Source organism: Cibotium barometz, chromosome 31, assembly GCF_041138505.1.
Source record: "Cibotium barometz isolate CiBa-2024 chromosome 31, ASM4113850v1, whole genome shotgun sequence".
Lineage (NCBI taxonomy): Eukaryota > Viridiplantae > Streptophyta > Polypodiopsida > Cyatheales > Cibotiaceae > Cibotium > Cibotium barometz.
Window position 1 is genome coordinate 34,508,430 of NC_141076.1, and position 11,939 is coordinate 34,520,368.

Genomic DNA, 11,939 nt, shown 5'->3' on the forward strand with positions numbered 1-11,939 from the left:
CATACACGCACACACACACACACACATACATACATACATACATATATCTATATGTTATTGAACAGGGATACATTAACAGAGGGGCATGGGAAGAAAATGAATGTTAACTATATATAGCCCAAGTATTGTTTCCAAAGATAATTGACAAAAGAATGACATTTAGCCAAAAAAACAAATCTAAATCATGAGATAAGATGAAGGAAGAGCCACAAAGACTATTTGTCCATGGTTATGAAGCTTTCAAGTTTGTAGAAGAAATAACATTGGTAACTCATTTATGTTGATAACATGGGACTGGCCCCTAAATTTTTACCTTGATGCGAGGTATAATAAGACCATGAACACATCGAATCATTCTTGAGGACCTCCTCGTAGTATGATTCTTATAATATGTGACATTGTGTTGCAAATTTTGTCCAAGACAAAATGTAAGAGTAGGTTTTTAGCTTTATATCACCATGTCATGATGCTTTGTGCAAGCAAATGATCAACTATGGATTGCACATATAGAATTAAAGAATGGAATGATCAAAGTTAGTTTTCACTCTTGAAAAAAACTTTAGTTCTCATGTGGGCATGCCCTTGTAGGAACACAATCTTTTTTACATGGCATTTAAAGCATTAAAAGGAACAACTCTAAATGTTAAATAAGATTTTAACTAGGACTTAGTATGCTTCATTTTAATAATTGTAAAGAGAACTAGCACTTTGCTTACTCAATTGAGAAGCTTTTGTTCAAACCTTGTACAACTTAACAAAAGATTAAGTGCACGATTCCAATAGTCCATGTTTTTGTTGCTTTATGAAGATAAGATGGGTGACCCAAATAAAAACTTGTATTCTCTTTGTATCAACATCAAAACGAGAAATAAAAAGATTTTTTAAACAATAAGGCGCCTATCAATCACAGTGCCTTTTTATTTGGGTCACATATAAATCCTTCGGGTTCTATTCAGCCAAAGGATTGCAATTGGTGATGTGGAAGACTTGCACTAGTTTGTTTTGTTGCTTGTGTGCATGTCTATTCACACTATGTGTGTGTTTGTGTGCACGCACCTGTGTGTGTGTGTGTGTGTGAGAGAGAGAGAGAGAGAGAGAGAGAGAGAGAGAGAGAGAGAGAGAGAGAGAGAGAGAAATTCGTGAGGGAAAACTAGTACATCTCATGGCAGCCATGTGGCCATTTGTGAAGTGATTTTGGTAATATATCTTCTATTACGAAGAGAGAGAGAGAGAGAGAGAGAGAGAGAGAGAGAGGTATTAACGTCGGTAGAATTCAACACGAGGGCATATCGACCAATGGTGGGACTTGAACTCGGGTGGATCATGGCCTTTATAAGGGCCCACGTACTAGCCAATCTGCCTCACTTGTGGGTGGCAGAAAAGTAGTGCGAGGGTCCTCTTTTATTACACACACACACTATGGGGGAGAGAGGGAGAGAGAGAGAGAGAGAGAGAGAGAGAGATGCTACTTGGGCCAAGTTGTGCAAGTATTCTCAAGAGCATTACCAAGATTAAGAAAAGCTAAAAGCTAGAGGTGATTTGAAAACTAAGAGGAGAGAGATGAGATGAGTCTTATAACATCATAATCAAGTTGGTGGGTCCCATATGATCCATAAGATTGCAAAGAAGTACAACGAAGAAGCTCAATGCATAAAGTACCACTCTACTACTCTAGCACTCTTGTTTGCACAATCAAGAAGCTCAATGTATAGAGACACATGTGTAGCAGCAAGGATAAAGGCCATTATGTGAAGTGTTTACAAAATGATTTTTCCCACGCATTACATCAATCCATTTCACCATGGATTGAAGAGAAAAGAGTAATTTTGAACATGCATTTTCTTTACACTTTAATCTAATCATAACAAAATCTTGAATTTTTTTGAGGAGGAAATTTCCTTCTCCCATCAATTTGAGGTGGATTTTTTTGAAGATCGAACAAGTTTCTAGGCTTGCTATCTTTTCTCAGACCATGAACATATCTTTTCACAGAGAATGACTATGTGGGCAAGGAGGGTATGCTTTACCTACATATATTGAAGAGACGAAGCTTTAGGAGACGAAACTTTAATGGTGTACATGATTTTCTAGCTAATATACATATTTACTATTAATAGTTCAAAAAAAAGAAAAAAAAAGAAGCTAACAAAACAATAAATAAAAATAAAAACAAGAAATTGTAAATCATTTTCTTTTTTTGGACAAATAAGACATTAAATTAAAAATGTTATGCTGATAGACGGCAAGGGCAAACAGGAAGCTTCAAATCTCTCTAGTGTCATCTCTTGCAGCGAGCAGGAAGTTCCCGCATCAAATGGTGTGTACGTTGAAGCTTGGGAAATGTCTTCAACGATGAAAGAATATGGAGAAATGGCTTGCCTCTACCTAGGTGCAGGGGGAGGAGAGAACTCTTGAAGGACCCAGTCTCTCGCCTTGTTGATGATGAGGAAGCACACAACCACCTGCTCTTCGAGATTGTCGAGCTGCTGCACCAGGTGGATATGGCTCCTGCACAGCTGCTTAGCCACCTGCTGCACGCACAGAGCCTCCTCTCGGTGGCTCCACCCAAACTCCACTAGACGCCTGTTGCGCTCCACCTCATCGTGCAGGCCCAACACCAAACACCTCAGTGTGTCCAGCATCCTGTTCACAGTGAAGCTGCCCCTCGCCAGCGCGTCCAGCTTCGCGCTCTGCCTTCTGAGCATCCCTTGCCTCCAGCAGCTGCTTATTTTTACTGTTAGAATTCTGCCCCGCCCTGTTGCTGCGGCAGCTGCCACCGGCGCCGCTGCTACGCTCGCCACTCCGTGTGTTGCCACCACCACTGCAATTAGGGTTACGCCTGCCATCACTGCTACCACAATGGCTACTATACACCCTCCTTTCCACCTCTTCAAAACCCTAAGTTTTCTCCCAATGGCTTTCCTGCTCTCCTCCATCTGGCCGCTCAGCAAGCCATAGCTCTCCCTCACAACTTGAAACATCCGATTTGCCTCAGTTTTTGAAAAGGGATTCTTGGCCTCCGCCATCTCGCACAGGCCCTCCGCCATCTGCCTCTGCTGCAGAAACCCTAGTGCCTCCCCTGAAAGTGGCATCCCTGCCAGCATCGCCTCCATCTGCTGGCATTGGCCCCTCGCCTTGTGTATGCTCTGCAGCAGTGCCCCGCACAGCCTTGACGCCTTCCGGCTCGTGTCGAAGTAGTCCGTCGCCATTTTCATCATTTCCGGTATCTCCTTGTCGTTGTTTTCGCGCAGCACGGCCTCCACCGTCTCCTGGTTCGGCTTCAAAAGTCCGTCCGACTCCACGCCTGGGCATATCTCTCCGCTGCAGTTCATTGCCGAAAAATCCCCCGCCAGCACCTCCATTCTCATCAAAAACTCATTGTAAGAGTCCGTTCTCACGGTTTTGTCATAGACTTCTGACCAGAAGGACGTGCTTCCGCGCCGGAGCTCCTTCGAGACAGCAATCCTGGGAGACCTGTTACTGCCGGAATCTGGATAATCAGAAAGATTATCACATTCAGCAGACATATCTTTCAAGATCTGATGAGGTTCCAACGTGCTAGGATTCCAGCCATGGTGAAGACCCTAAAAGCAGTACAGAACAGAGAAAAATACCTGACGGAAGAGCTGCAGCCTGGCGTTTCTTACAGAAACTTTTCCACTTAAAACGCATGATGATGTGAGTCTGGCTGTTATGGTAGCAATGCATACAGAAGCTTGCTTTTCTGTGAAGCTTGTGAAGAGGCCTGCTTTCTTTAAAGGCGAAGAATGGAGGAGAAGGAAGGTGATAAGCCAGGGAGAGCAGAGTGAGAGCTGCAGCGTGAAGACGGCGACTACCGTAATGCGTGCGAGCGGAAAGAGACGAAGAAGAAAAGTCACCGCCACGTGGATACGTTAAAAGCCTTAATGTTGCACGATTGCTCTCTTTCCAAGCGCTGCGTTATGCCACGTGTACATGGTGACGTGTACGGGATTGCGCCCCAAGTAATTTCACACTGCCGCGCTGTTTCTACTACCGAACCCAAGCGTAGTAATTTTTTGACTTTACCCACCGCCGTATTGCCACGTCACATTGTTGATTCCCGTCGGCACGTGATGTCGTGGCAGATTTGGCGGCGCATGTGATGACGTGGTAGGCTTAATGTGCTGGATTGTCGTGACGGCCGCTCAACAAAAGGCAGATGTTAACCATTGTTAAGGGCATTTCAGCTGACGTGGCTCAAAAGCGTTAATGATCACGTTATCGCGTGGCCGCACACTGGATAACAGCACGCTGTCCGGTCTCGTGCACGTCACAAAAGTGTTGCCACGTAAGCTGAAAGTTGCTTTTAAACTCCCGTCCACGTCTCCTTCGTTTTCATTTTGTTTCGTCGAAGCATCATCATCTGCCTAGATTGGTGCCTAAGTGTCTTATGTGGCACACTTCCAGCAATCTCCACCGTCCGGCAGCTCCATCGAACGGCGGAGCTTCACGCTCACAACCTCAACATGCTAGTCCACGTTTAAGCACTGCAGCAGTTTAGCACCGTCGGATCCTCGATCCAACGGCAGATCTTCAAGTAACGGCTACTGTAGCCTGTTTTCGCTGCTCGATCTGTGTTCCTCTCAAAACCCTGTGTGTTCTGCGTTTATCTCGAAAACCTAACCCTAGTCATATCTGCTCATCCCTAAACCTAGTCATAGTCATTTCTGCACGCTCTGCGCTCACCCCTTAAGCATTCTCTGCGACTCTAAACCATCCACCACCCCTATCCATTCATATACAAACCCTGACCTTTCTGCAATTGCACCCATCCTGCAGCCTGTCTTATCCTTCTCGAAACCCTAATTCGTGCTGCATCAAACGATCACCCGAGCTTTAATCTCTAAGCTCTCTGTACACCCTCTCCACGCCATATCTGTCACCATGGGGAACAGTTTTTCCAGCCGTTTGATGAACCAGGAGCCCTTGGAAACCGTCGATTTCACTTTCTACGAAGCGGCATGCCAGGACGATGCGGATGTGCGGAGGTTCGACAACAATCTGAAGGCGAGGACGGGAAAGGTTCTTGCTGCCCTTGCTACTGGGGTCAACCAGCAGAGCCTCTCCTTCGACTCGCTCAAGGAGGTCACCACGAGCCTGCTGGACATGGACCGCGAGGTCATGGAGGTAATTCTTGAATACAAAGATGATGTCTGGAAAAACAGAGATCTCTTTCTGCTTGTTGAAGAGTTTTTCGATAATAGCCTGGCCACCCTTGAGTTCTGTACTGCCGCTGAAAGTTCCATCAAGAGTGCCAAGGACAACCAATTGATCCTCCAAATGGCCCTCAATTTAGTCCCCACGCAAAGAGACCCCGATGAGCATGAGATGATGAGCATTTTGAGTGCCCTTAATCTTTTCTGCCAGGCTAGAAACCCTTTTGGGGACGATTTCATCCTCAAGTTCAAGGCCGTGCAGGAAAGACATACCCTCATGCTGATCAAGCTCAGAGACAAGAAAAGGAAACTTGACAAGAAGCTGAAGAATGTGCAAATGTGGGCAAAAGTATCATCCATTCTGTTTGGGGCGGCAGTGGCGGCAGTTTTGATCTGCTCTGTGGTTGCGGCAGCCATTGCTGCACCTCCTGTTTTCGGGGCTTTAGCAGCTGTATCTAGCTTTCCCTTGGGCTCCATGGGAGCATGGGTGAAGTCAATGTGGAACGGGTATGAAAATGAAATCAGAGCCCAAAGAGAAGTCATTCAACAAATGGACATTGACACTGTTGTAGTGATCCATGATTTGGAGAACATCAGAAACCTGGTGCTTCATCTGGAGACCCAACTGAAGTCCATTGTGTCTGACATCCAGTTTACCAGTGAGCATAAAGATGTCATAGCTCTTAGACTTGCAATAGATGACATTACGATAAGAAGATCGAGCTTTGTGAAAGATCTAGATGACTTGCAGCTGCATGTTGTTCGGGCGGGTGATCGAATTGGACAAGCTAGGACAATTGTTTTACAGATAATTGCCAGGCGCACTGATAGAAGGGGAAGAAGACCTGGGAGTTTCTGAAGTTTGCTGTTGAAAACAAGGAGGCCATGCCTTGATCCATTGATACCTTCTCAAGTCTGAACCAGTCTTTGATATCATTCATTAAAAAAAGGAGTTTTCGTTCATACAAATCTTGTTTTGCTTGTTTAGTCACTCTTCAACTCGCCAAAACTCTGAGACAATGAATACCTGTGTGATACAATTTATAATTTAATCAAATAGCAGTGTTCAATATGGGCCTATTAGTTGTGTGGTCTTGGGCTTGATTGTCAAACATGGTATGTGCTGAGGTCAAGTAATCATTCTTTGATCTGTGGACTAATGCACTTGTTGATGCCTTCCTTTTAGTCTTTTTGTTTCCATCCATCAAATTGTTGTCTGATTGCACATTCAGTTTGAACGGTCTTATCAGGATCTTAAAAGAGCTGACTTGTGAAAATGGTTTTGATATGGACATTGCCATCAACTTTGAGGGTAGGTAGACATGGTGTTGGTGCATGCCCAGAGTGTGGGTGGCTGTATTGGAAATACTAGCAGTGGTGAGCAGGCTGATTCAGTTGCATGGTTACACAACAGGGAGACTGGCAGCAAGTGCAGGTACCACAAGCAAAGCAAATTTATCGATGCAGTGCGTTGATGGGATGAACTGGCCATCCATACACTGTCCTATCGGCGGGCATGAGTTGGCAGCCTAGTCAGCATGTGAGCATGGGTGCTTCCCAAGTGTGTAAGGGCTTTGTGCTTCTCCCTGTCATCCTGTGGCTGTGGATAAATTTTCCTGTAGAGAATGACACTGGCGGAATGTCTGTGACCACTCTGAATGCACTTGGTCCATGTTAGATTATCGTAACACCACTACGGGCGTTACCACAGGAGGGGACGGCCTCTGGCTCACCACCCAACCATAGAGGAAGAATGAGGATTGCCCCTCATCCCCCAGGCTATATAGTGTGTGGCCTGCCGTCCACACTAGCCTGGCCGCCCATGACTCCGCATGGGCGTCCTCTCCCACTGAACCCCGGATGGCCACGTCCTCGGCGCTCCGGCCGAGGCGTTGACGCTAAAGCCCCGTCTGGCCATCCGGTCTGCCCCGCCGGTCAACAGGCGTTACAGCCTACGTGACAGTCCAGGATGCTGGAAGCATTGGTCATGTTGAGGAGGAAGCAGGACATATCTACTTGCTTGATTTTTTATTGTGCTACAACTAGCAATAATTGGGTATTCAAAACTATAATTAATGGTCAGTATACAAGCTCAGAGAAATGGAGAATAGCATATGATCTAAAGTCACAGGTTACATGTCAGATGGCTGAGCTGCTGGACATGGTATACAATCAAGTACACAAAAAAGAATGATAAGCTGATGGTTAACAGGCAGGCTTGCTCATGTGGTTGTAGCAGCTTGTACGCTTGGGTGATCACTTGATTCATATAATGGGTGAAATCATGTCCAGTTAGCCTTGAGTACAATACGGATTTAATTCCTGTGGTGGAGTACCCATTGGCAGGCATGGGGTCATAGCTCATTCCATACTCGTACCTAACTCTGCTATCCATATGGTACTTTTTGTACTGCCTGTATGGTATGTCGTATAAAATGCTCAAGCTTCTGTAAACATTTTGGAAGTCCTGTTTTTTATAGAGCTTATTCGGCAGCCCCTTCCCCTATGCCTCATCCATGCATCGTGCATGCTTTTCCATGCAAGCCCCTATGTATTATCTATAGACAATCGTTTGATTACATTTAAATCAAACAAATGGCATACTTAGTGTGCCTTTTTATTAATCAGTGCTCTATCATACATGTATTGTGCTATTGAGTTTGTAACATTTCTAACATCCTTGAATGTGGTAGATCTAGTCGCAATGGTCAAGGTGTTGATGGAGGGGAGTGCTGGAGTTTAATTTTTGCTGCATTGATTGATGAACTGGACTAAGGGCACATTATGCTTATGTTCAAATCACACCTCACATCACTTTGTACCCACATTCTATTCATAGAATCTTGATGTGTGAGAGGGTAACTTGGCATTTGGTTGGAGAGGCCAAGGGGAGCATGGCTTGAATCTTCCTTGCCGCCACGTGAGTGCCGTGGTAAAGCGGTAAGGAAGAGGATTAGGTACTCGGAGTGAAGAAATGGTTCCAACTCTTGCCAGTGGACTCTAAACTTTGGTAAGAGGGTGGGAAGGCTTGGCTAGTGCTTCTTTTTGTAGTTGGAAATGCAATCAAGTCCACCCTCGAAGTTTATGAGGATAACATCAAGTCTCTCATCCCTCACAAAATTAGAGGACAGTAAAAAAATTGGTGGTCGAATTGGCCTATCACTATTAGGTACTTATTTGAGCTTAGTTGCTTCAACTTTCTTATTAAAACTTAGAGGCTCCACATTTTGTTTTATGGAGAGCACCAAATTTGTTTTTAGCTTTTGTCCTTTCATTATCAATATTTCAATCTTGTCATGTGGATCTTATTTTATAAGAGTGCCATACATGTTGATTTATCCAATGTATGGCCATCATTATCTCTATTAGGATGTATAACATGTCTCATAGTTGCAACTTACCATGCCCTCTACCTATACAAGTTGTTTTGGGTAATCATCTCGGGTATGAAAGTAACCAATCCAAAACTTTAAAAGTCTAGAAAGTTTCTAGATTGTAACTCAAGTTTTTGATTTTGTTACCAGTGGTAATTTCTAAGAAATTTCAAATTTATACTATGGTTATGGTGGTAAGATAGAGTGCAACAATCATTGGTGATTTGATACCTATCTTACTGCCCATCCATTATGAAGTTCTAGATGAACATGATTATGCGTTGTCATAGATTTAGGAATTATAGGATTGGACTGATTTAGTTAAAGACTTTTTTGAATATTGAGGAACTTATTTGTTTGTCGTATATGCATTCATGCCTATGGATTCTCACACAGTTGGTTGTGTAATTCCACGTAATCAAAATTTTAAATAGCTCATGTAACTAAAAGGTGTGCTAGAGGGGAGAAAACTATGGTGAAAATTTGACCAAAAATCTACTTGATTTCAGCTTATATTAGTGGATCCAACAACTCAACAAAAGTTCCTATGGAATATGGTGAATGTATAGGTTGGACTACAACAAGTATTCTTGGAATTATAAGAGGAGCAATGTTACATGCATGAACTTAATTGGGTTAGTGGGCCAACTAAGGTTAGTGGAGTGTATACTAGGTGTGAAAGTATGCTAAAGGAAAACACATGGACCCTTGGGGTTTAGATTGATCCTAGAGGATTACATTAATTGACACACCAATTAATCTAAGGTTAGAGGAAAGTCATGAAAAGCTAAAAATGTAACTAGATTATTATTTTATTAGCACATTCTTGCCTATAAAATTGGGTTCTTGTGAGAATTCAATTTATTCTATTCTTGGAGTTCCTAGCATAGGCTCAAGCTTGAGTTTATGGTGGCTAGTGGTATCAAAAGCTATTCTTAGGTGAGATCGATTTCGGTATGGGATTGGAAGATTTCTTTGTCGTGATTGTATATGAATTCCTCTAAACCGATTCTTTGGGGTTGAGCCAAATTTCTCTAAACCGATTCTTTGGGGTTGAGCCAAATTTCTCTACCATTTGGTGGTGAGCTATGATGTCACCCTTTATAGAGCCTTGGTGCGTGTGCCATTAAAGTGGTTTTTCCAAAGAGGGAATCATTAACGTTAGTTTGGTAACAAGATGAAAAGCGTTTGTGGATAGGTTTTTGTCTTGTGAATTGAGCAAATTTGTGAACTTGTTTTATTATAGTGGGAATCGAAATGGTAATCGTTCCTTCTACTTAAGTTTTTGAAAGATGATTCTATCAAAAAAGTCATGGAAGTATTGTTCTTCAAGGGAACAAGCTCAATTGGATTTGTGGGCTTTGAAACAATAGGTGGTGGTATAAAGAGTTTTCCCATCACTTGGAGATCAATCGAAAATCATATAAAAGGAGAGAATGCTAGAAATTTTAATTCTGGCTCACTTGAAGATTGCAAGGAATTAGCAAAACAACATGTGCAACGTCTACTTCAAGCTCTAACCAATAGACTTGGTGACATTGACATGTTCAAGGCTATGAAATTCTTTGAACCGGTTGGGTATCCAAACCTTGCAAAAGAAGACAATGTGAATCGACTTCGACGACATGGTTAAAGACTCTTTTGGAGCAATTTAGTGCTAGAGGTGTAGATCCTGCAACATGTAATGTTGAAAGACAAGGCTTTGTGGAGAGATTGTACAATGCTTGTCCTCACAAAAGTATGCTTGGTGCATGGAGATATTGCATTTCAGATGTGAGTTTCTCAAAGGACAGGCTTCTCAATGGGAAGTGGTATGAAGACTTTCCTACAACAATGAGATTGTGGCAAAGGATTTTGGTTGTTCCCGCAAGTACGGCCACCTATGAAAGAGGCTTTTGGAAGCATAATGTAGTGAAATCAAAGCTAAGGAGCCTCTTGCATCTAGACACATTGGATTCTCATATGATGATTTCTATGACAAGGGTTCCATATGAGGAAGTGGATTGGAAAAGAGTGGAAAATATATGGAAAGATTTCAAGGATCATGGCCGAAGGCCTTGGTAGATGGTATGAAGAATAACTTCAATATTTAGTGACTCTTATATTTAGATGCCTCACAATACATTAGGGTTCTTGTCTCCTTGAACTTCTATGTTTTTTAGAATTTTTAACATTGCAAAAACTTTTTTCTCAGTTAGAGTTCATGAGAAAATGTGTCAGTTGGGGTGCATTTGGAGGAGTTGGTAAACAGTCCCTCCCTTTTTGCCATTTCAGAGAGTGATTGCTACAAGTGTTTTTGCATCTCTCGTTGATCGCCATAAAATTTTGTACAAAACTACATCTACTTTTATGAACTCCCCATGCTCTCAAAGGCCGTCTTCTGACCTTGGAAAGAATCAATCACCTCTTGTTTTACATGGCTTTTGTAGAGGTATAATGTGATTCTTTCATCACATCCACCTAGAGAAGAGTATATTTGTTGTCCAGTTGGCTTTTGTAGAGGTATAATGTGATTCTTTCATCACATCCACCTAGAGAAGAGTATATTTGTTGTCCAGTTGGCTTGTCAAGAAAATCTGCAAGATTGACCAAATCAATAGTCTTTATTTGTAGACATGTTTTCTCCTCTACCTTACGAGAAGCAGCACCAACAAAGTCTACCGCATCATCATCCAACATGCCTGCACAGTAGCTCAAGAAGCACACGATCGATTGGAACCCGTGCTTGCTCTGTAATAAACAACATACGTTCCTCCATTGCATTCTAGTAAAATAAGAATGGCTACTACTCCACCGCGAGACTTTGAAAAGACCATATGAATGATGGGTTTCATTTGCAACATAAAGCCTAGGGCAACAACACCGATTAGGGTTTGCTCTAGAATGAAGCGTCTCGTTAGCGAAACACGTATCTTTATACCTTGGCTCCAAGGGGGAGACTCCAGAGAGAAAACGCAAAATTGGCGCATCGCATACCCAACCTTAGACAAATCTACCGTGCTAATACCTCATGTTTGTTGTTTTATGCCATGTCAATCACATGCATATATGGAGAGAAAGTCTACCTTTGACCTTTAACAAAATTTTCAAACACCTTTTCTTTTCCTTGTTTGAGTTGTGTTTTCTTTGGAATCTATCTATCACAGAGAATAAGGTGCGTTATCATGTATAAGAGTGAAGGTCAAATCTAGAATGATCAGCATATTGGCTAAAAATTAAATTTATGTTATTGGAAATTCTCTAGAGGATATCAGTTATGCTCTCACAAATGCACGGTTAAATCTCGTCAGAAGGTAAGTCCTTTGAGTGCATACACTACATGATAAGTTATTTCATCTTTGACAACATTTTTCATTCTATGAAGAAAGCAACATATTTTCAGGTTTGT

The 11,939-nt window shown here is 42.6% G+C and overlaps 2 protein-coding genes and 1 pseudogene across 2 annotated transcripts; 1 reads left to right on the forward strand and 2 right to left on the reverse strand.

Annotated features, from left to right (window-relative positions):
• Positions 1–2,203: 2,203 nt before the first annotated feature.
• LOC147620778 (UPF0496 protein 3-like) lies at positions 2,204–3,865 on the reverse strand. Its single transcript, XM_086825047.1, has 2 exons — positions 3,615–3,865; positions 2,204–3,490 (listed from the first exon to the last, which is right to left on the reverse strand). The coding sequence occupies exons 1-2, from the start codon at positions 3,706–3,708 to the stop codon at positions 2,382–2,384; spliced, it is 1,203 nt and encodes a 400-aa protein (XP_086681173.1). The 5' UTR covers positions 3,709–3,865; the 3' UTR covers positions 2,204–2,381.
• Positions 3,866–4,378: 513 nt separating this feature from the next.
• LOC147620779 (UPF0496 protein At4g34320-like) lies at positions 4,379–6,247 on the forward strand. The gene has a single exon (XM_086825048.1). The coding sequence runs from the start codon at positions 4,906–4,908 to the stop codon at positions 6,034–6,036; it is 1,131 nt and encodes a 376-aa protein (XP_086681174.1). The 5' UTR covers positions 4,379–4,905; the 3' UTR covers positions 6,037–6,247.
• Positions 6,248–10,745: 4,498 nt separating this feature from the next.
• On the reverse strand, positions 10,746–11,367 carry LOC147620780 (nudix hydrolase 14, chloroplastic-like; annotated as a pseudogene).
• Positions 11,368–11,939: the final 572 nt, after the last annotated feature.